General features: G+C 31.5%; 3 protein-coding genes and 1 pseudogene across 3 annotated transcripts; 2 read left to right on the forward strand and 2 right to left on the reverse strand.

Annotated features, from left to right (window-relative positions):
* Nucleotides 1-2,562: 2,562 nt before the first annotated feature.
* LOC148547105 (uncharacterized) lies at nucleotides 2,563-3,243 on the reverse strand. The gene has a single exon (XM_088495302.1). It carries the CDS (start codon nucleotides 3,241-3,243, stop codon nucleotides 2,563-2,565), a length of 681 nt encoding a protein of 226 aa, XP_088351428.1.
* A 59-nt stretch (nucleotides 3,244-3,302) lies between these two features.
* Nucleotides 3,303-5,896, reverse strand: LOC107610351 (uncharacterized). Its single transcript, XM_088496106.1, has 3 exons — nucleotides 5,308-5,896; nucleotides 3,480-4,471; nucleotides 3,303-3,383 (listed from the first exon to the last, which is right to left on the reverse strand). Exons 1-3 carry the CDS (start codon nucleotides 5,894-5,896, stop codon nucleotides 3,303-3,305), a joined length of 1,662 nt encoding a protein of 553 aa, XP_088352232.1.
* Nucleotides 5,897-10,943: 5,047 nt separating this feature from the next.
* Nucleotides 10,944-12,119, forward strand: LOC107610349 (uncharacterized). The gene has a single exon (XM_016312408.3). The coding sequence runs from the start codon at nucleotides 10,944-10,946 to the stop codon at nucleotides 12,117-12,119; it is 1,176 nt and encodes a 391-aa protein (XP_016167894.2).
* A 2,026-nt stretch (nucleotides 12,120-14,145) lies between these two features.
* LOC107610348 (two-pore potassium channel 1 pseudogene) lies at nucleotides 14,146-15,420 on the forward strand (annotated as a pseudogene).
* The last annotated feature ends 8,689 nt before the right edge of the window (nucleotides 15,421-24,109 follow it).

The following is a 24,109-nucleotide window of genomic DNA, read 5'->3' on the forward strand; positions in this document are numbered from 1 at the left end:
CGTAACTCTTGAAGATGTGGCTCTAATTCTTGGTCTCCCGACGGATGGTCTTCTAGTTACTGGGATGACAATGAGTAGTTTCTCAGCGTTGGAGGCAGAATATTTGCTTCAATTTGGCGTGGCACCGCGTAAGTCGAAGTGTCGAGGATGCTGCATAAAACTGACTTGGCTTCAGGAACTAAAAGAAAACATGTAGTTGACTGATGAATTAAGTATACAGAGGTATGTGAAGTGCCATATTATGTTGCTCATCGGGACGATCTTGTTTGGGAATAAATCTGGGGCAGGTGTGCACTGGAAGTTTCTTCCCTTGCTTCGTGATTTTGCCGGTATTGGACATTATAGTTGGGGTTCGGCATGCCTAGCTCACCTCTACAGGGAGTTGTGCAGGGCATCTCGTTATAACTGTAAGGAAATAGATGGGCCAATAACACTTCTGCTCGGTTGAGCTTGGATCCGACTGCCATATCTATCGCCGCTCCCCAGAGAACCCCACAGTTTTCCACTAGCTAACAGGTAATGTTACGTTACAATCTACCCGTAGCTTCATATTTAAAATTCAGTTTAGCTAATTGAATATATGACATTAGGTGGCGTAATTGGGAGCGTGGTGACCGAAAATATAGTTTGATGAATTGCAGGAAGGCCAAGTGTGTTTTAATTAAAGATTTATGAGATTCGGCATTTTTATGAGACTTTTTTATTGAATTTGATATTCTGGGTTGTATTCATGAGTTTCTTTTATTTTCACAGTTTCTGTGGGTTGCATATGCTGTGGATCGCGTGGATCCAAACATAATTCCTCCTGAGATCTATATGGAGTCGGTTGTGTGGTCCGCTACTGTTCCGTTGGTGTCATTTGAATGTATCGAGTGGCATGCTACCGATAGGTATAGGCGACAGTTCGGTTTAGTTCAGGGAGTACCTCAGCAGGAGCAGACTCTTGGCAAGGCGCATGGAGAAGTCTTGACTGGTCCTAAGAATCTTAACTGGGCCACAATACCGAGTCATTCAAATTGGGTTATGCATTGGACAAACAGGTATCACTACGTTCTTTCTGAGCTTCCCATGCCTTCACAACATCCATTGGAAACTTATATGTTCTGGTACCGGTCAAAATATGGAGACCATTTGAACTTGTCGAATCTTGTGGGTCAAGAAAGTGATGAGGATAATCAGGAAATGGGTGAGGGTAATCAGGATGTGGATGAAAGTGGTGAGGGTAATCAGGATGTGGATGAAAGTGGTGAGGGTATGGATGAGGATAGTCAGGATGTGGATAATGACAATGAGGAACTGGAACCACAGTCGGTGCCACCTCCTACTTCGAATCCACTTCCACAAGAACAACCTCAGTTCTCAAGCCAGTATGTACCTCAGACACAGTTCTCCCCGTCATTTCCAATGCCTCAACCATATTGGGGTATGTCACAGCTTGAACCCGGAGAAGGAGGTTCCTTTAGCCAATTGCTTGAGTTCATGGCTGGAGATGCAGCACCACCACAATATGGCAACCAGCCTGAGTTCTTGGCAGGTAGGTATTCATTGGACGCCAGGCTCCCGTGCCATACCTCATCGGTCACTTCCGGAGGGTTCGTTTCTATTGACTCTAGTAGAAGTGTAGGTGGACGCGGAGTTCTTAATAGTCAAAATCCTAACCGTGTTGACATGGGACCACTACAAGAAGATGCTAACCCACTAGAGCAAGAGACTAATGCGTATCTAGTAGATGACCCGAATGACGAGGACCATGATGATGAGGACGAAATAGAGGAATTTGATGAGGATGAGGAATCCCGCAATGATGGTATTATGCTTCATATTTTGCTTTACATGTTTGAATTGGTATTCATTTTGTGTTCATTAGCGGTATCCATGTTGGTTTGACTACCTAATGTCATCATACTTAATTGTTGTTGTTATTTTGTATACAGGCCGGGCACAAACTCCGGATGACAAAGGCAAAGGTTACAATCTGAGGATTGATCCACCACGTCGTAGCGCTAACCGCTACACGCCATCTGTGTTCAAAAAGGCCGCAAAAAAATGTAAGAACTTCGTGAATGACGTAAAGTGGACAATGAGAAAGTAGTTGTGGTGTATACTCTTATTGATGCTTTAGAAAATGTGGATGATGTTTACAGTTCGTTGCATGTGTTGTTCATAACGTATGCAGGACTTGTTCTATTTAGGGTTTAGGGTTATTATGTATTAATAATGATCTGGACAATGGTTTGTATAGAGTATTTATGTATTATTAATTTGGACTATGGACTATGTATTAGTAGATGGTTTGTTTAGAGAATTTATGTATTAATAATTTGGACTATGGACTATCTATTAGTAGATGGTTTGTTTAGAGAATTTATGTATATGTGAACTTATTGCAGCGATTAAATATGTGGATTATGTAGTACTTCATAAAATATTATAAAATGCTACAGATGGAGAGTAATGCTACAGCAACAGGTTACATATATCATACTTGCTTAACTCAAATGGACAACTAATGACAAACCAAATATTGCCACATATATAATATCATCTCAGAGTAAGAGTCTACTACTGATCTCTGTTGGCATTTGCACCACGCTGCTGACGGCATCTGCCACGACTGTGTCCCTCAGCTCCACATATCGTACATCGCCTAGGCCGACGTAGCATTCGCGTGTCCATCTCATTCAAGAAGCGCGTCATTTTTGGCCGACCTTTCCCGACGCGTCTCAGGTACGGGTTTGGGATGAACCGAGGTCCGTTATAAACAGGCCATGTAGTGGGGTTACCAAGTGGCCTAAACCTTGCTCGGTACACCCGCCGAACTTGGTCCATCTTATACACATCATGAACATACACTTGCCAATCCAGTCGCTGGTTGGCACAACATGCAAAGACATGTCGACAGGGGATCCGGTCCACCTGAAACTCACCACAGTCACATCGAAGGCCACGTAGGTCCACCGCAAACTCCAGTCCACTCGGCATCTCACGCACCTCAAAGACCTCATTCTGCCGATCAAAGCAACTAACCTGAATGTTTCCTGATGCAAGTTGGTTTGCATGCAACTTCGAAGTCACGACATCAGAAAACACATGGCCAGCATTAATCCGGGCTTCCGCCTCCGCTCTTTTTCGGGTAAACAACTCGTTCAGCCTGTAGAATGTTGCCTTCACAAGGGCAGTCACGGGGAGATTGCGTGCGCCCTTTAAAACTGAATTGATGCATTCCACTAGATTTGTCGTCATATGACCCCATCGATATCCACCATCAAATGCCAACGCGTACTGTTCCCGGGGGATTCGGTTTAACCAGTCAGTGTATGCCTCTCCCCGTTCTCGTAAACGTTGGTAACGCACCTCGTACTCCCGCACCGTCCTCGAATATCCTGCGGGATATAAAGAAATATTTAAAACAATAGAGGTGAAGACACGAATTGAATGGAAATCTGATACTAAATTAGTTAACTATTATGAGTGTTACCTATGTTGACGACCAGTTTCTGTAAGTACGGCGCCTTGAATTTTCTCAGAAAATTCGACTCTATATGCCTGATGCAAAACATATGAAAGGCTCTCGGAGGTGACCAAGCCCCGTTACTCCTTTCCACAGCCGCATTTATGGATTCGTGACGGTCAGATATCAGTCCCACACCATCCCGAGTGACAACATGCTGACGAAGGTTACTCAGAAAAAAGTGCCACGCATCTGAAGTCTCTCCCTCCACAATTGCAAACGCAATTGGGACGATGTTGTTGTTACCATCCTGTGACACCGCCACTAGTAGACAACCCTTGTACTTTCCGTATAAGTGAGTCCCATTCACCTGGACAACTGGCTTACAATGTCTGAAAGCTCTAATGCAGGGGTAGTAACTCCAAAAGACACGATGCAATACCCGAATATCAGTCACCAAGTCGTCACCTTGGTATGCAGGCATAGTCTCAAAATGAACAACAGCTGACGGCTCCTTATGACACATGGCTTCAAACCATATAGGCAACGCTTCGTACGATGCCTCCCAACCTTCGAATATTTTTTCAACCGCCTTTTGCTTAGCCAACCATGCTTTCCGATAACTAACAGTGTAGTTGAACTTCGATTGCGCCTCTGCTATAACTGATTTTACCTTTAAGGCGGGGTCAGCCTCAACCAACAGCTTAATTGCTTTTGCAATCATGGTCGAATCCAGCTTTGAATGATCCTGAGAAATTGTGGCTCTGGTACATGTGTGACTGCCATTATACCTCCTTATAACCCAACAGTACTTCTGGCTGATCATGCTAATCCGGATAAGCCAATCACACCCTGACCCATACTGTGTACACTTCGCATAAAATGTCAACGACTCAGACTCATACACCCGGTAATCTACGCTTCTTCGTATAGTATACTCTTTTATCGCTTTAATAACAGCTTTCCTGAAACTGAATTCCATTCCAACGGCAAATTCACCATCTGCAAGAAAAGGAATTTCTACCACCCGGACAGCCATGCAATCTAATTAGAAAACACAAATATTTAAACATTCGAATATATAGGTAACACGAATTTTTACTGCATCAATTATAATAAAACCCTACAAACTATTTATATTTATATAATTCCCTAACAAAAACTTATTTGTATTCAACTAGTCTACTAACAGATAGTAATTTTAATTTAACTAATTTACTAGTTATATTTACTTAATTTACTAATAAATTCCTATTTATCCTGACTTAATTTTAATTTAACTGTATTTAACCAATTAAACAAATTTTAATTTAACTCACTTACTCATATTGAGTTAATAACTTCCAACGTAACCAATTTTAACTAAACTAATTTACTCGTTATATTCACTTAATCTACCAATAAATTCCTATTTAAATTGACTTAATTTTAATTTATTTATATTTAACCAATTTAACAATTTTTAATCTAAGTAACTTACTTATATTGACTTAACTTAATGACTTCTAACTTAACAAATTTTAATTACACTAATTTGCTACTTATATATTTACTCAATGTACCAATAAATTCCTCCTTATGCTGACTTAATTATAATTTAACTACATTTAACCAACTTAACGATTTTTAAGTTAACTAATTTACGTATATTTACTTAATAAAATCCAATTTAACCAATTTCAATTTTATTGATCTACTAATAAATTTCAAGCTATAATTATTTAATCTACTAATGTAACTAATAAATATTAACTGATCGAGTATATTTTCAAACCTAACTTAGCTACTTGGTCCAGCTATCAACATAAATTAATAAAAAATTCTAATCTTTCGTATAAATACGGAGAATTACGTACCTGCATTGTTATAATCCAAAAACTCCGGAACATGCATGGCTTCCAAATCCAATACTCGCATGAATGATGGCTCCTCAAACGGGACATCGTTTGCCAGTGCAGTTGCCACATCAAACACATCCGGAGCCATAGCTCCGTCACCTTGAACCTCATCTCCATCTGGACCAACAACTTCGTAGTTGCTTTCGAACTCTTCTTCATTGTCACTATTGTAATCCTCCCGTAGAATATTCCGATTGGCCTCAGATTGCTCAAACTCAACATACAACTCGATGAACGAGAGTTGACTCCGATTTTCAATATACATGGAAAACATGTCTTGCATGCTCGCTTCGTCCGTTACATATTTGGTTTGAAACTGGACGAATCCACCAAACACTTGTATAGGATTTCTGTATAGAATACATGATATCCTTCTTGCCCTCTCAGACTGAATTTTTTCACAGATCACACATTTGAGCTCTTCAAATGAGATTGAAAAAGGAATCACCAAATCTAACAGATTTTCATAAACAAATGTTACTCCTTCAGATATTTGTAACAAAATCTGACCAAAATAATACACCTTCAATAACACTCTATCACTCATTTCTCACAATCACATTAACAAACTCATAAACTTGAGTTCTGATTTTTTGGCTCCTTTACTAAACAAGTGAATAAACAGAGAAACTAAAACCAGGGGGACCGTTGGAGAAGGAGACGAAGAAGATGAGAGAGTTATTGCTCTGATCCATTTTTCAGCAACTTTTATATAAAGTACCAACCAAATCGGACCATGCGATTACGTTTCATGGATTCAAAATAATAATAAACAATTGCATGTCGGACCCTCCGATTTCCATAACACATCACAAAAAAAAAACCACACTTCTAGCAAATCGGATGGTACGATTTGCATCATGCATAATTTCACCAACGCTTCCTCCTCAAATCGGACCAACCGATTTGCACTTTAAAAAAGATGCTCAAACAACTCGCACCATTCGAGTTGTTCAACCTGACATTAACAAAAAAGCTGCCCCACATATCTGTATTGCACTTCCATGGCTCCATATCCGGATATAACACACACAAAGTCTCCATATCAATAAAATTGAGCCCCCATTTTACCATGACTAAATTTTACCATTTATTAAATTTTTAATTGGATAAAGATTCTACAATAAAAAGGATCTATATAATTTGTACAATATATTAATTAATACATGAAGTAAAATAAGGTATATTTTTGTACTATTTTAATTGTTGTTTTTGTAGTATTTATTAATTATTTGTTTTATTTTTTATTATAGAATTCATAATTTATTTGTCATTAGACATTTTATATAGTAGTGTACAATATTAAACCTTTTAATTTATTTAATACAAAAAATAGTTTAAATGAATATTATGCGATGAAGATAAAATATTAAAAATAAAAATAAAGTACTAACTATTCATGTTTCCATGGCTTCTAGCATTATTTGTAGCTGGTTCATTATAAGAGATTGATTGAGGCATTAAATTAGTAGCAGTGGTGTCTTCTTGATCTACATTTATACAAAAAAAAAATACAAACTTTATATTTTTGTAGATTATCTTAAAAGAATTAAAAATTGGTCCTCAGAAATAAAATCAAATCGTGTAAATTAAGTTAATTAATTTTGTTAATCTTCTATATTAAAATTTAATATATAGGCAAAATAAGTTAAATCGACATTATTTCATGTTTTAAATATATAGGATATTAACCAGTTAAATCATCACCACATCTATTACTTGAACCAACTTGGTTATCATGTGTTTCCAAACCTATATTTTTAAAGAACAATATAGATAATAAGCATAATTTAAATTTATAAGAGTAAAATTAGTTATCATAATAACTTTTATGTTGCGTAAAAGTGATTTTAATTATTTTAAATTTGCTTAATTTTAATGTGTTCAATAGAGTAGATTTTTTTCTGAAACGAAAAGTATTTTTAAAATAATATGCTTTTATGGTATTTTTTCTATTAATTTTTTTCAAAATTTGAATATCATCCATTAATTTGTGATATTTTTAAATTTATTTTTGGTTTAATTACTCTGTTGGTCCCTATAGTTTCATGAAATTTTTAATTAGGTCCTATACTTTTTTTCTTTTTAATTGGGTCCCTGCACTAATTTTTTTTCAATTAAGTCCCTCTTAGTAGTAATTGGCTTAATTTTATAAGGACCCAACTAAAAAAAAAGAATTGGTATAGGGACCTAAATAAAAGAAAAAAAAAAGTGTAGGAACCCAAGTAAAAGAAAAATTTGGTGCAATGACTCAATTAAAAGGAAAAAAGTATAGGGACCTAATTGAAAATTTCGCGAAATTATAGGTACCAACAGAGTAATTAAACCTTTATTTTTTCAATTTATTATGATAAATTAATAATATAATGAGTATTTTGTCAATTAAAATTGCAAAAATATTTTTAAAAAATAATTTATTTGTTGTACTCTAATTTGTCTTTATTTTTTATGTTTATGTTAACATTTCTTATCAGAAATTTATTACATATTTAATATTATTAAATTAATATATATTTTTTAATAATAAATAATGTTACGTCTTTCATGATTATTATCATTGGCTTATATAGTAGCATTTTTTTTATAATTGGTATTTAAAGGAGCTATTCAATAAAAATTAGTTCATTAACTCGTATAAATACATAAAATATTATCTATGTTTTTAATTCTAGAATTTGCAAATTATTTATCCATTCACTATTTATAACATTTAATATAGTATTTAGACTTTTTAAAAAATTATGACACATTTTACCGTTATCAAATTTTAGCATTTGTTAAATTTTTAATTGGATAATAATTTTATAACAGAAAGGATTAATCTTTATTTATGCTATTTATTTTTAAATACATGAGATGAAATATCAATATTTTTATACTATTCTTCTATCATTGTGTTTGTATTTAAGTCAAATTTTTTATGATTTTATTTTAAAATTATAAAAAATATATACTATTACCAAAATTTTAAAATATGAAAATATAAATTAAAATAAAAATTAAAAAATTAAATCAAAATATATTAAAAATTATTATGTTGCATTAATTTAACAAAAAAAAATAAATTAAAATATATTAAAAATTACTATATTGCATTAATTTAACACAATATATAAATACTATTTCAATAATAAAATTATTATGATAAATTTTAATATAAGAATACTATTTAATATTTTATCAAGTATTGTGTGTTATGCTAGATCAACAAATTGAATTAGGAGTGTTTGACAAATTTTTGTAATTATCTTATAAAATAGTATTTTGTATATAAAATGACTTCATTTGTTTTTTTAATATAAGAATGCAAAGACATGTTCTTTAATTTTTAATATTTTATCCCAAACATTTACATAAATTGGAAACAAATACATTTTTTTGTAATAAATTTATAATAAAAATTTTAGTTTAAGAGTATGAGGATAATATTAGCTTCATGTCATATTTGCTGGCACGTTGATTTATGTCATCCAATGTACCTACCTGCTCTTACAACTCTTGTGGCTAAATCTTTTATATATGTCCAATATTATTTATTACTTGCTTTTCATGCATCCAAAGTCCATTATAAAGTGGTCTAATTGTTTTCAACAATTATTATTGCTTCATATCAATCATTTTTGTGTGCTGCATTTTTTAAAGTCATTCTAGATTAATACGTATTAATATTTAAATAAAAATATTAATCGACTTTAATAAACATAGACTTTAATAATACATATTAAATAATATAATAAAAAAATATTGATAGATTTTGATAAATATAGAATATATTTATAAGTAAATAAATAAATAATTTTTTTGTATATAGCTTAGAAGGACAAATATAATCTCTTTTATTTTTAAATAAATAAATATAACTTGTAGAACTGTATAAAAAATATAAATATTTATTATTTATTATCAATTATTATGTTATCAATTTTTACAATATTAGAAAAATTTTATATTAAAATGTTATTTTTAATTAAAAATATAAAATATAAAAAAATTAATTTTATTACAAAGTTATTATTAATTTTATCTCGTATGAATATATTATCTATTTTAATTTTTTTAGTTGTTAATTATTTATTTTAAGAAACTTGTTGAGATATTTAGTGGTACTAGATCTACAGATATAAAAAAAAATACAAACTTTAGATATAAAAATAAAATAAGATAAGAAGTACATTGTCTTTTGAATGTTCTTTAAACATAAAAAATTAGTACTTAAAAATAAAATCAACCGTGTATATAAAGTACCAACCACTTATATTATCATGACATCTCGTATTTGGACAATTTCATTATCTTGTGTTTCTATTTCTGTATTTTTTAAAAAGCAAAATATAGATACATGTTCTTGACAATGGGTTGGCATAGGAGTACTTGTGTTTGGCAATGAAATTGACATAAGAATTGTACCAGCTCCCTTGTCGAATCATCTCTGGATAATTTGTACGCCTTCTAGTTAGGTAATTTTGCATTTGTTCTTTCGGTGACATCGTAATTATTAATTTATTGAATTTTATATTTCTTAATAAATGGTAGCAAGACGCGTATAAAAAGAATGACAACAGTGATGGATGTTTGTAAGTGGAGTAGTTATTTAATTATCTCACGACTGCAGTACTTATTAACTCATTCCTAGGTTAATAGCTTTTTTTTTAATTAAAAAATAAAATTATATTATTACTATTTTGTCCATAAATTTGATTCATAAAATGAATTATTCGAGGACAAATGGTGTCTATAAAATTTAAACACCAAACTCTGGTATTGGCTTTATATATTGGTATAGATATAAGAAAATATTAAAATAATATTATAATAAGTTATTGATACCTAAATTTTTATCAATACCAAACTTATTTTTTAGAATTTTTTTAGGGTTTTCTTGGAATTTTATGATTTTCTAAGGTTTTTTAGGGTTTTTAGGATTTTCTAGGGTGTTTAGGGTTTTCTAGGGTTATCTAGGGTTTTCTAAGGTTTTCTAGGATTTTTTAGGATTTTTTAGGGTTTTCTTAGACTTCTATGCTTGCAGGGTATACCAGAAATGGGAATGCAGAGCAAGCTCTGAGTATGTTTGTAGATATGACAAGAAACTCTGCTTGGCTTGATGACTTAGTAACAGGAGCCATATAATTGCTGATATGAGTAGGAGTAGAAAGATTTCTTAAAAGTAACGTGGGTAAACTTATTCATTTACTTTTATAGATTAAGAATATGTTTTTACCGATGAATTTTGTTTAATTAGTTTAATTACTCTGTTGGTCCCTATAGTTTTGCGAAATTTTCAATTAGGTCCCTATACTTTTTTTCCTTTTAATTGAGTCCCTATACCATATTAAATTTTTTAATTAAGTCCTTATTAACGGTAAAAGTTAAAAAAACGTTTATAAAATATAAATTTACTAATTTACCCTCACCCCTTCTCTTCTTTCTTTCACCCTCACCTCCATCATCTTCTCGCCCTCTTTTTCTGTCTCCACCCTTCTTCTACCAACAAGCTCTCTTCTTTCATGGCAGAAATGGTCATACAACATAATTTGCTATCACTTCACACTTTCCACTTCCATTCTAAGACTCTTATCCACTGACTAGTGAATATCATGAAAGCAATCCAATTCCGTGTGCCTAGGTTGTACTATGACGCATTTCATCCCACAATCCACTTCCAGATACCATCATCATCATTATCACTCCCTAAACCAATGATCTCCCGCTGCAGCATAGTCCAATCTCACCACCCCAATTTCACAATCTCATACCTGATTGACTCATGTGGTCTCTCTCCAGACACTGCTGCTCTTACTTCCCAAAAGCTTCACCTTCCTTCTGCTGAAAGACCAAACTCAATTCTCACCCTTCTCAGGGAGCATGGTTTCACAGATACCCAGATTTCAAACCTCATCAGAAAATGTCCATTGCTCCTCTTAGTAAACCCAGATATCCTCTTGCCAAAGTTTCAATTTTTCCTCTCCATTGGGATTTCCAATACCAACCTCGCAAGAACCCTAACCGCTGACCCAACCCTTTTGACCTGGAGCTTGGAGAAACAGATCATACCCTCTTACAATTTCCTCAAGAGTGTGTTGATTTCTGATGAAAAGGTTGCAGCTTCATTGAAGCGCACATCTTGGGTCTTCCTCGAGGATCACAAGAAGAACCTCGTACCAAACCTCAATCTCCTAAAAGAGATGGATGTTCCTGAATCATGTGTTATGCTGTTGCTTACTCATTTCCCGGAGGCATTGATGCAGAAAAAGGAAAACTTTGCAAAGCTTTCTAAGGAGATTAAAGAAATGGGGTTTAATCCAAAAAAGACAACATTTGTGTTGGCCATTCATGTGCTCTCAGGTGAGGGTAACAAATCCATATATAACCGCTGTTGCGAGGTTTATAAGAGGTGGGGTTGGTCAGATGATGACATCCTTATGGCATTCAAGAAGCACCCACTTTGTATGATACTTTCAGAGGATAAGATAATGAAGACAATGGATTACTTGGTGAATAAGATGAGTTGGCCTTCAGGGATGATTGTTAGGTGCCCAGTTGTGTTGTTTTTCAGCTTGGAGAAGAGGATTAAACCTAGGTGTTCTGTTGCTAAGGTTTTGTTGATGAAGGGATTGATTAAGAGGAAGTTGAGCTTGTCCACTTTGCTGTTGCCTGATGAGGACAGTTTCTTGGAGAAGTATGTGATCAAGTATGAGCTGCAGGTGAAGGGTGGTGGAACAAGGATTCAACGATGCTCCTGTTCGATCAACGCAACAGATCTGGGAAGGTAAAGAAGCTGAATGTGACGGTGTTGAATCGAGTTTGGGAGGTAGAAGGAAAGGTGGTCAGAGGTGGAATTGGAGTGGAAGGAGGGGATGCGGTGGAGGTGGGAGAAATGAAGGTGAGAGAGAGAAGCAGGAGCAGAGGAGGAAGACGGAAAGGTGGAAGAAGATAAAGGGTTAATTTTGTCTTTCTCAAAATAAAAAAGGAGACACAATTTATGAATTTAGAAAAATTGAGGGAATATTCAATTTAGGAATGGAATATTCCATTAAATCAAACGGTTTTGTTACGGTAAGGACCTAATTGAAAAAAAAAAAATTGGTGCAGGGACCCAATTAAAAGGAAAAAAAGTATAGGGACCTAATTGAAAATTTCGCAAAACTATAAGGACCAACAGAGTAATTAAACCTTTTTAATTTTAATATTGAGTATATAGTAGTATTTTTTAATAATGTATAAGATTTGGTGTGTTTTTTCATATGGAGATCACAAATCTAATCTTATTTGTAAAGTTTATTTTTTTTTGAAACATAAAATCTATCTTTCGATTTGTGGAATGATACAAAATGTCAAAACTTATTTTCGAATTTGTGAATTCATACAAAATCTACACTTGTGAACTACTTTCAAATTGTAAATTTCAATTTTTAAAAATTTTTAAAACGCAAAACCTATCATCTGATTTATATTTTAGTATTAAAAAATTTTTAAATGTGCAACTTAAATCTTCCAATTTATTATTACCTTCGTACTAAATTAAAATATATCACTTTTTTATAACAAAAAATAATATAATAATAATTTTCATATAAAAAAAGCAACCGAATTTTGAATGTAAAATATTTACGTAGTGGTCAAATTAGTAATCACATTAATTTTTTGAATATGATTCATATAGATAATATAAAAAATATTTATTCTATTTCTATTTTTTAAAATATATTTAAAAAAGTAAAATAAATATATTAAAAATTTAATAAATTATATAATTATTAAATTTTGTATATATTTACATAATATTAATCACTCTTCTTTTTTAAAAAAATTGGTCCGACAATAAAAAATAGCAACCGCTTTTGTGACCAACAGTTACAAAGACATTATTTCTATTTTGGTTGCTAAAACAATATAAATTTTTGAGTATTATTTTAGTAGTTTATTTTAGATAGTTATAAAACTCGACCTAATTAATGAAATTTAAAAGTTATAAGAAGGATTATTTGTTGTTAAAATTTTTTGTGAATTTTTTTGTCAACAATATAAACTTTGGGAACTATTTTACTAGTTTATTCTAAATAGTTATAAAATTTGACTTAATTAATGAATTTTAAAGCTTATAAGGATTAAATTGATTAGGTATAAATTTTATTATTGTGAAATTTAATTTTTATTTGATTTTAAAATTGTTTTCCAAAAAAATATGAATAAAAAAGATTATTTAATGGTTGTACAAAAGAAAAATATAGGAACTGAGTTTTTTTTTTTTAATTGTTGTTAAAAAAAATTCAAGTATAATTAAAAAAATTTTGGAAGGCCCACTAGGCCGGGTGGGTTGAGAGTGTGACCTTATCTCTCTCTATTGTCATGAATCGAGCATGCCCGGTGCTATGTGAATTCAATCTCACGCGTTGCCCTTTATGTCTAGAATCTTAGATATTTGGGCCCTCGCCCAAGCACCGAGGCCCAATTCTATACTTAGAGCGGACAGGTCAACATTTTAACTCTCATTCAAACCCAATTTCAACACTATAATGCCATAGTGGCAAACATCATTACTTCTCATTAACAATATAAACACCTATTTTCCAACATATATTACCGATGTGAAACTTGCAAACTTAAAAATTTTACAAATAATAGTGACTCCAAACGATTGGTCTTTTCAGCATTGACAAGAGTACCGAAGAGCGACACACACATTCCGGGAGTGCAAAAGCCACATTGTGAAGCATGGAATCCTGCAACTCTTTTGTGAATTGGGTGGAGTCCATCTTTACTGTTTCCAATGCCTTCACTTGTTGTAATTGAACAGCCATGTATGCTGCAAAGTAGTGTAAGGCAAGAACTCGCCATTAAGTCTTCAATTCTATCAAGTATAGGATCATACTTGGAGATCAAAACCACACAAGCTCCACAACCACCTGTAAAACACAACCATTTCAAAATATGAAGTTCCAAGTTGGAAAAAAAAAGTTGTGGCAAACACCATATCCACCTTCAAGTTCATTGAAAACTCCATCAGAAAAAATAACACTACTCACAAAGCTCAAGAATAACTGGAACCAGAACAAGGTCCTTTATCCTTATGCCTCAATCTATGAAGCATAAATTAGTTCAAAGCAAGGTCAATATAACAATCATCAATGTTTTAGGTTTATTCCAAAAAGGACCATAATCAATAATATTATACTATGGTCCATACCCAATAGTCAATATTTAATATCAAACTAATTCTTTCTAAAAAAGTTAGTTCAAAGCAAGGTGAATACTATAGGGGGAAAAAATAATGAAAAACCAACTCAACAATCAATTGAATTACTTAACATAACACTAGTTGAATCAGATGATGCCACAGTGTTACATCAACACTTGACCTTTGTTCTAAGAAGAAAAATTGAAAAAGTAAATAAATTCTTCAAAACAATAAATAAATAAATAAAAGAGGGTTATCATCACCTGTATACTTCACAATTGTAACAATGACCAAGTTGGTTATGGAGATATTGTTCCGAATAGCAACCTTACAAAGCTACTTGCATGCGCTTTTGTTTTCACCGGAATGGCATTGGTTGGACTAATCCTAGGCAAACCAGCAGATTACTTGGTTGAGAAGCAAGAATTCTTGCTAGTTAAAGCTTTGCACATGAACCAAAATGTTGGTCAAAGAGAAATTCTAAAGGAGGTTGAGGTAAAAAAACAAGATACAAATTCCTTTTGGCCTTTTTCCTTCTCTTGATTATGATCATAGCAGGGACAGTTTTCTTGATCATGGTTGAGAAATTGAAATTCGTCGATCCGTTTTACTGCGTTTGTTCTATTCTTACAACCCTGGGATATGGTGATAAGAGTTTCTCGACTGAAGCAGGAAGAATATTTGCTGTGTTTTGGATATTGACAGGTACAATTTCTTTGGCTCAGGTGTTCCTCTACATTGTTGAGCTTAACACTGAAAGCCGACAAAAGAAAATTGTGAAGTGGGTTCTTTCGAAGATGACCAATTTGGACTTGGAGGCAGCAGATATTGATGATGTCGGCACTGTTGGGTTATTTCTGCATTCTTTCAAAGCCTTGTTTTTGCCAGCTTATTAAGTCCTAATGATGACACATAAACATTTTTAAATCAGGTCCCTCTAAATGTTCTGTGATCAAGACTGTATAGAGAGAGGAGAAAGAGAGAACACAAAATATCAACATTTGTTATATATTACATGATAGATTTAACAAATCTAAAGAAGCAGCACTTCTGGAAGCTGAGAGGACTGCTGTGTGTGTTTACCATTTTGCAAAATTCTTAAGTTTGTAAGTCTTACCTAGGTGATATATGTTGAAAAATACGAGTTTATATGGTTAATGAGAAGTAATAATATTTGTTGAGCTTGGCAACACTAGAGCATTATTGTGTTGAAATTGGGCTTGAATGAGGGTCAAAAATGTTGACCCGCTCGCTCTAAGTATAGGTGGAATTCTACCATGCTCGACTCATGACAATAGAAAGGGATAACAGGTCACACTCTCAACCCACATGGCCTAGTGGGCCTTTCATATTTTTTTTATTACAATTGAATTTTATTAACAACAATTAAAAAAAAAATCTTCATTCATATATTTTCTTTTGCACAACCATTAAATAATCTTTTTTTATATTTTTTTCAAAAACAAAATTTTAAAATCAAATAAAAATTAAATTTACACTAAAAATTTATAGCTAATCAATTTAATCCTTATAACTTTTAAAATTCATTAATTAAGTCAAATTTTATAACTATCTAGAATAAATTAGTAAAATGGTACCCCAAAGTTTATATCATTGACAAAAAAAATTCACAATAAATTTTAACAACAAATAATCCTTCTTATTATAACTTTTAAATTTCATTAATTAGGTCGAGTTTTATAACTATCTAGAATAAACTACTAAAATGGTATTCGAAAATTTATATTGTTGACAAAAAAATTCACAAAAAATATTAACAATAAATAAGTATTAATCTAGAATGATTTTATAGGACTCAACATGAGAATGGTTGGTATGAACGAAACAAGAGTAGTTGTTGAAAATAATGAGAGTGGCAAGAATGAATGAAAAAATAATAGAATATTAAACAACAGTTTATAATGGACTTTGGATGCATGGAGAGCAAGTAATAGATACCATGGAACATATATAAAAGGTTTAGACACAAGAATTTTTGCAAGAAAGTTCACGCATAACTTTTTGCAAAAAATTATTAGTTTTATCTTCTATAATATCATTTATCTAGCATACAATACTGGTTATTTGATTGACATGTGAATGATGCAGTCTACACTTATCAATAATTTGTTAGCACATTAATAGATTAATTTTCTAAACTATTAATTCTGTTGAGTATTGCACATGACATCTAAATACATGAAAATTTATTTATACTTAAATTAAATAAATAAATTATATTTAAAAAAAAATTAATTAATTTAATATTATTTGTTTAACATATGGCGCAAATTATTTGATTAGCTTATAAAGAACTCAAGAAAGTCTGTACATACTAATGATAGAGTAAAAAGTCTCACGCATATTTTATTAACTTCTTTTTTTTTTTTAATCAATTTTACATTGGATAATATTATTTTTTCCTGATTATTAGATTAAGATAATATTAAAGATATGATAAGATAAGAATATTTGTTGAATTGATTTTTTAACTAATTTGACAACCCAATAAAATAAAATTATTTTATTTTATTAGTTTTTCTAATTTATTTTATTGTATTTTTCTTTTACTTTAAAAACTTTAGGGTCTAAAGATCTCAATTTAAATAATTTTAATCAGATGATCAAAAAGTGGATCGAGAAAATAAGTTTGAATTTGAGCAATTTATTGAATGTAACAAAAATAAACTTATTAAAATACAATAAAAAGAACCGTTAATTCAATATTTATTAATAAATAATTACCAGAAGAAAAAATATTGCATAAATAATAGAAATAATTAGATAATATATAGACTAATTTAGACTATAAAAAAGTAAAATAAGTAACAAAAAATAAATATATAATTTTGTTAAAAAATAACTAATATCATTTAATTTTAATTTTCACCTTTTGAAAAAATAAAAAATATGAATTTTTAAGCATTAGATAATTTAAAAGTATTTATTGTAAAAAAAATACAATTATAGAAAAAGTTAAAAATATTATCACCCACAAAAACTATTTAATAACAAAGTTGAGTTTGTTTAAAATTGTAAAAAAAAAAAAAGAAATGAGAAAAAAATTGAATTTTTTTAACTAATCACAAGGAATTACTACTATTAACTTATTAAATTTGAGTAATATCAAGTGAGGATTAAGAATCAAAACAAGACGATGAGTCTAAAAATTTTTTATTTCTCTTAATTAAAGTAGTGTTTTACCTTAAATAACTATTTTTTATAAATAGTATTCATATGACAAACAAAATAGTAAGAAGATTCATATTAGATTATGAAAACTAATGTCATTCTTATTATAGTATAATCATATTATTTTAAAACTTATGAAATAAAATAATAAAGTATAATTTAATTATTGTGCATAATAAAATAAATATAAAACATATATAGCGGTAATCCAATATGAAAAGCAATGATGTATTATATTAAAATGCAACTAAAATTTATAATTATTAGTTACAAAACTTATAATGATGTACTGTTATTTATTACATTAATTAAAAATAAATATTTTTATATTAATTTTTAGGATTATTGACAACAAAATTTGATCATTTAAACAAAAATTTTGAATAATTTATGTCATAAATTTCTTTTAATAAATTAATAAGATAACTTATCAGGCAAATTAAGAAAATAACTATAATTTTTATACATCTAGATATTTAAGAGAGACAAAAAAAATTATTTTATCAAAATTTCAACAACACATAAAAGCTATCACAATAGGTGATTATAGATCAAAATGATAGATAAGATTGAGAGTTATAATAATAGTATTGGGTGATAATTAATTATGATAGAGTGAAGGTCGAGAAAATGAAAAGAGAAGAAGAAGAAAATAAAAAATAAGAAGAGAATAAGGTAATATAACAGTGGCGATAAGACAATACTAAATATGTGTATAAAGAATAATAGTAAGAGAAAAGAACAGTATGTAGCACCGTGAGAGAATATAATAAAAATGTAAATTAATAATTAAAAAAATAATAAAACTAAATATAATTTAGGAAATTGAATATAAAATTAAAATATATATTTTTTATTTATTAAAAATATATATAAAGATAAAGACAACATTGCATAAAAAAATTTATTTCTACTTAAAATTAAATATTGTTGAAAAAATAAATAAATAAATTTAATAAAGTTTATAAATAATAAAATTATAAATAATGTTTGTAAATATTTATCTTGATTTTGTTATATATAATAACAACGTAATAAATTTAACATTTTATTTAATTTAAATTTATAAATTTTATACATTTTAAAAGTTAAATAACGTATAAAGTTTTCTTTTTTTTTTAAATTTTTAAATTTTTAACTTTTTAATTATTTAACAATTTATAAATAAAAAATAAAATTATAAAAATTAATCTCTTTAAAACAATAGAAAAGTGGCTGAATAGGCACGATAGTGCCTATTGAGCCGCTAGTTTTTTTATAATTGGTATTTAAAAGAGCTATTCAATAAAAATTTATTCATTAACTCATATAAATACATAAAACATTATCTATGTTTTTAATTCTAAATTTTTCAAATTATTTATCCATTCACTATTTATAACATTTAATATAGTATTTAGACTTTTTAAAAAATTATGACACATTTTATCGTTATCAAATTTTGACATTTGTTAAATTTTTAATTAGACAATAATTTTATAATAGAAAGAATTAATTTTTATTTAAGCCATATATTTTAAATACATGAGATGAAATATCAATATTTTTATACTATTCTTCTATCATTGTGTTTGTATTTAAGTCAAATTTCTCCTAATTTTATTTTAAAATTATAAAAAATATATACTATTACCAAAATTTTAAAATATGAAAATATAAATTAAATTAAAATATATTAAAAATCATTATGTTGCATTAATTTTACAAAAAAAAAATAAATTAAAATATATTAAAAATCACTATATTGCATTAATTTAACACAATATATAAATACTATTTTAATAATAAAATTATTATGATAAACTTTAATATAGGAATACTATTTAATATTTTATCAAGTATTGTGTGTTATGTTAGATCAATCCATTGAATTAGGAGTGTTTAACAAATTTTTGTAATTATCTTATAAAATAGTATTTTTGTATATAAAATGACTTCATTTATTTTTTAATATAAGAATGCAAAGACATATTCTTTGATTTTTAATATTTTGTCCCAAATATTTACGTAAATTTAAAACATAAATATATTTTTTGTAATAAATTTATAATAAAAATTTTAGTTTAAGAGTACTCCGTACTTCTTTTATAATTTACAGCAATAAATTTATTTTCATTCAAAACACCATTGCATAATAAATTAGTACTTCTTTTATGAGGATAATATTAGTTTCATGTTAGTATTTGTTGGTACGTTGATTTCATGTCACCAAATGTATCTACCTATTTATACAATTTTTGTGGCTAAACCTTTTATATATGTCCCATATTATTTATTACTTGCTCGTCCATTATAAACTGTGGTCTAACATTTTATTTTTTCATTAGTTTTTGCCAATCTCATTGTTTTCAACAATTATTATTGTTCCATACCAATCATTCTTGTGTGCTGTGTTTTTTAAAGTCTTTCTAGATTAATATGTATTAATATCTGAATAAAAATATTAATCGACTTTAATAAACATAGACTTTAATAATACATATTAAACAATATAATAAAAAGATATGGATAGATTTTAATAAATATAGAATATATTTATAAATAAATAAATAAATAATTATTTTATATATAACTTAGAAGGACAAATATAATCTCTTTTATTTTTAAATAAATAAATATAACTTGTATAACAGTATAAAAAATATAAATATTTTTTATTTATTATCAATTATTATGTCATTAATTTTTTACAATATTAGAAAAATTTTATATTAAAATGTTATTTTTAATTAAAAATATAAAATATAAAAGAATTAATTTTATTACAAAGTTATTATTATTAATCTTATCTCGTATGAATATATTATCTATTTTAATTTTTTTAGTTGTTAAAATAAAATTCATAATCTTGTTTGTTAGTAGGCGTTTTATATTTTTGGTGACTTAAAAGAAAAATAAACAAAAACTAAGAAAGAAAAAAAAAAACAAGAAACTGCTTAAGAAAGACAGTCCCGCTGAATACTACTCTCAAACTCCTTCCAAGGCAATGAAAGCTCCACTTGGGGAGAAATAGTCCTCGTTGCAGTCTTTGCCATGATGTCTGCTACTGTATTTGCATCTCTCAAGATCAACCGAAGATCAGCACGCCATTTCTAAGACATGATATCTCGGATTTTTAACACAAAAGGATCAGTAAACCCAGAGCAATCTTGTAAATTATTGACAATAGTAAAAGCCTCCACACAGTCTGTCTCACATATAATGTCTCTTTGTCCCGAGTCCCATGCTAAAAGAAAGCCTCTCCAAATAACAAACAACTCTCCTTGCAAAATGCTACGACTCTCAATTGTTCCCAGACAGCCTCGTTGCCACCTTCCCTTCCAATCTCTGCTAACACAAGCAAAACCAACTCGAGCACCACTGCCAGGATAGCTAGCATCACAATTAATCTTAAAGGTACCCACTGAGGAGGGAATCCAAGAGCCACTAATGGTTGAGGGGATAGATAGTCGTTGCAACTCAAAAATATTTCGGAGCTCCTTTTCTAAGGACAAAGCCATACCAATCACCTTGTCTGTGGTCCAATGCTCGTGAGGATGAAAGATCTCGTTGTTTCTCGAACACCAAATCCACCAGAGACCAGAAAAGAATCTAAAGGGGCGCTGTTTGCTATTATGTAAGAACCAACTCATCAAATCCACTGGTTGATCGGAGATCCCTAATGCTTGCCAAACAAGTTGGGCTTTTGGACAATCCCGAATACAATGTAAAACCGACTCCTGACTTGAGAAACATCGTGGACAGCTATCCGTGTGCGAAATGCCCCTTCTAAAACGAAATGCAGCAGTAGGAAGAGCCTCCCGAAGACATAGCCAGGCCAAAAATTTGTGCTTTTCCGGAACATGTTGACGCCAAAGCCAAAGCCAATTACCCCTATCCTCCCAACTAAACATCTTCTTACTGAGCCATAAATAACCACTATGAGCATCATAAACCTTTGAGGCCGCACCAGTCCAACACCAACCGACCTCTGAACCAGTTTGAACATCTGGGTTGTAAGAATTAATGTTGCTCTGCAGAGACTGATTCAAAGGAGAATAGATATTCTCAAGGTTCCACTGTCCAGATGACCAAAGGTCCAAGATCCTGAGATCCGAATCAGAAATGTGAACATAATCCATCTCTTGACACAGTCGCCCCTCTCTTCTCCATTTAGAAAACCAAAAGTTCTGTTCCAAATCCCCAATGCACCAACTAAAACCTTCCTTTAGGATATCCTAAGCTCGACATATACTCTTCCAAACATAAGATCCACTTCCTCGAGACCGACTAAAACAATCATCCTTAGAAGAATGGTATTTCTCCGTCAACAGTTGAACCCATAGCTTGTTGGGGTGGTGAAAAAGTTGCCAAACTAGTTTTCCAAGAAGAGCAATATTGGCACAAAAGGGATCTCTAATTCCCAGACCTCCAAACTTCTTAGGAGTGACCAACACTTTCCAGTTAACTAGATTCAGGCCTCTACCATCAGCTTGACCCTTCCATAGAAAGTTTCGCATCATGGATTCTATCTTATTAGTTACCCCTTTAGGGAAGAGAGATACTTGCATGCGATAAGTAGGAATCGCAGTCACTACCGAGTTGAGCAAACAGAGTCTGCCTGCCTTATTAAGCAATCTTCCTTTCCAGCTGGCTAGCCTTCCCTGAATCTTGTCCAAAACATCGTTGAAAGTTGCGCGTGTCACCCGAGAGTGATTAAGGTTCACCCCTAAATACTTGCCCAAGTTCTGAACGAATCTGATGGAGGAGACTCCAGTGAAAATCTCTTTTCTTGTCGCTGAAACATTCTTGGAGCATAGCGCTTTAGATTTTTCCACATTAACCTTCATCCCAGAGGCTCTGCAGAAATTTTCCAAAGCTACCATTACAGTTTGAACTTGCTGTTTTTCAGCTTTACAGAAAAGAAGCAAATCATCGGCAAACATCAAATGAGAAATTCTTGGACCCCCTCTAGAAACCGCAACTGGCTTCCACACGCCCTTATCAACTTGCTGATTAATAGAACAGGACAATCTCTCCATACACAACACAAACAGATACGGTGATATAGGATCTCCTTGCCTAAGACCCCTGCTCGGAGTAAAGCTATTTAATCTATCCCCATTCCAGAGGATAGACAGTGAGGAAGCAGTGACACAACGCATAATCAGATTGACTGTCGGAGGAGGAAAGCCAAAACTCACCAGGGTTTGTTTCAGAAATCCCCAATCCACTCTATCGTACGCTTTCTCCAAATCAATCTTAAAGGCCAGGGTGCCTTTCTTTGACTTTGTCTTCTTCATGAAATGGAGAACCTCTTGTGCTACAATGATGTTGTCAGGGGTTCCTCTCCCCGGGATAAACCCTCCTTGAAGGGGCCCAATAATCTCTTTGAGATGGGGACGAAGTCTATTGACCAGGACCTTCGTTATAACTTTGTAAACCACATTACAGAGACTAATTGGTCGGAAATCCTTCATGGAAACCGGGTTTTCTACCTTCGGAATAAGAACCACAAGAGTTTCCATCATCTTTGGATCCATATCCAAACCAGAGAACGCATGACGAACCATAGTCCAAACATCAAAACCAACAATCTTCCAGTATTCTTTAAAGAAGAAAGCCTGAAACCCATCAGGGCCCGGCGCCTTAAAAGAATGCATACTGAAAACAGCCGACTTAACTTCTTCCAGAGTAACTGGCGCTGTGAGGCTACAACAGGCTTCATCATTCAGGGAAGGCAGTGGCACATCACCAAGACAACCTAAGTCTACATCCTCCGACTGGTAGAATAGGCGTTTATAGAAGGATTCAGCTTCCCTTCTAAGGACATCCGGGTCCGTTTCCCACACCCCATCTTGAAGAAAGAGACCATGAATCTTATTATGCTTTCTCCGCACAAGAGTCTGGACATGAAAGAACTTGGTATTTCTATCCCCAAATTTTACCCACTGCTCTCTGGATTTTTGAAACCATAGAAGTTCCTCCTGCACAAGCGTGTTATTAAATTCCTCAATCAGCTGTTTTTCTTTTTGCCGCATAGACAAATCTTCCATTACTTCAAGTCGCTTCTGAAGGAAATTAATCTGTCTCTCCAATTTGCATTTCCTAACGCAAATATTGCCGAACACTTTAGAATTAAACTCCAAAGAGTTCTTCTGCACTTCTGAAAGCTTGCCGTGCATCTCTCTGTAGCCAGCCTGCCATGACTGGTTCACAATATTTCTGTACCCCGGATGAGTTGCCCAAGCTGCAATAAACCGAAAAGGTCTATTCTTTTTCGGTTGGGGACGACTTGTACAGCGTACTAGGATAGGACAATGATCAGATTGAAGCCTATTTAAAATTTCTGCGTAAGCCTCTGGAAATAGAGATAGCCAGCCACTATTGATACAAACCCGGTCAAGTTTTTTC

Source organism: Arachis ipaensis, chromosome B8 (genome assembly GCF_059453495.1).
Source record: "Arachis ipaensis isolate K30076 ecotype BB chromosome B8, ASM5945349v1, whole genome shotgun sequence".
In the NCBI taxonomy this organism is placed as follows: Eukaryota; Viridiplantae; Streptophyta; class Magnoliopsida; order Fabales; family Fabaceae; genus Arachis; species Arachis ipaensis.

What these genes read in the sequence shown, in the direction of transcription:
- LOC107610349 (XM_016312408.3), top strand. Translation starts at nt 10,944, where the DNA reads ATGAAAGCAATCCAATTCCGTGTGCCTAGGTTGTACTATGACGCATTT.
- LOC107610351 (XM_088496106.1), bottom strand. Translation starts at nt 5,896, where the DNA reads ATGAGTGATAGAGTGTTATTGAAGGTGTATTATTTTGGTCAGATTTTG. An exon ending in TTTGGATTATAACAATGCAG is followed by an intron (nt 4,472 to 5,307) that starts GTACGTAATTCT and finishes TCCGGGTGGTAG; the next exon opens with AAATTCCTTTTCTTGCAGAT. An exon ending in AGAAACTGGTCGTCAACATA is followed by an intron (nt 3,384 to 3,479) that starts GGTAACACTCAT and finishes TATATCCCGCAG; the next exon opens with GATATTCGAGGACGGTGCGG.
- LOC148547105 (XM_088495302.1), bottom strand. Translation starts at nt 3,243, where the DNA reads ATGACGACAAATCTAGTGGAATGCATCAATTCAGTTTTAAAGGGCGCA.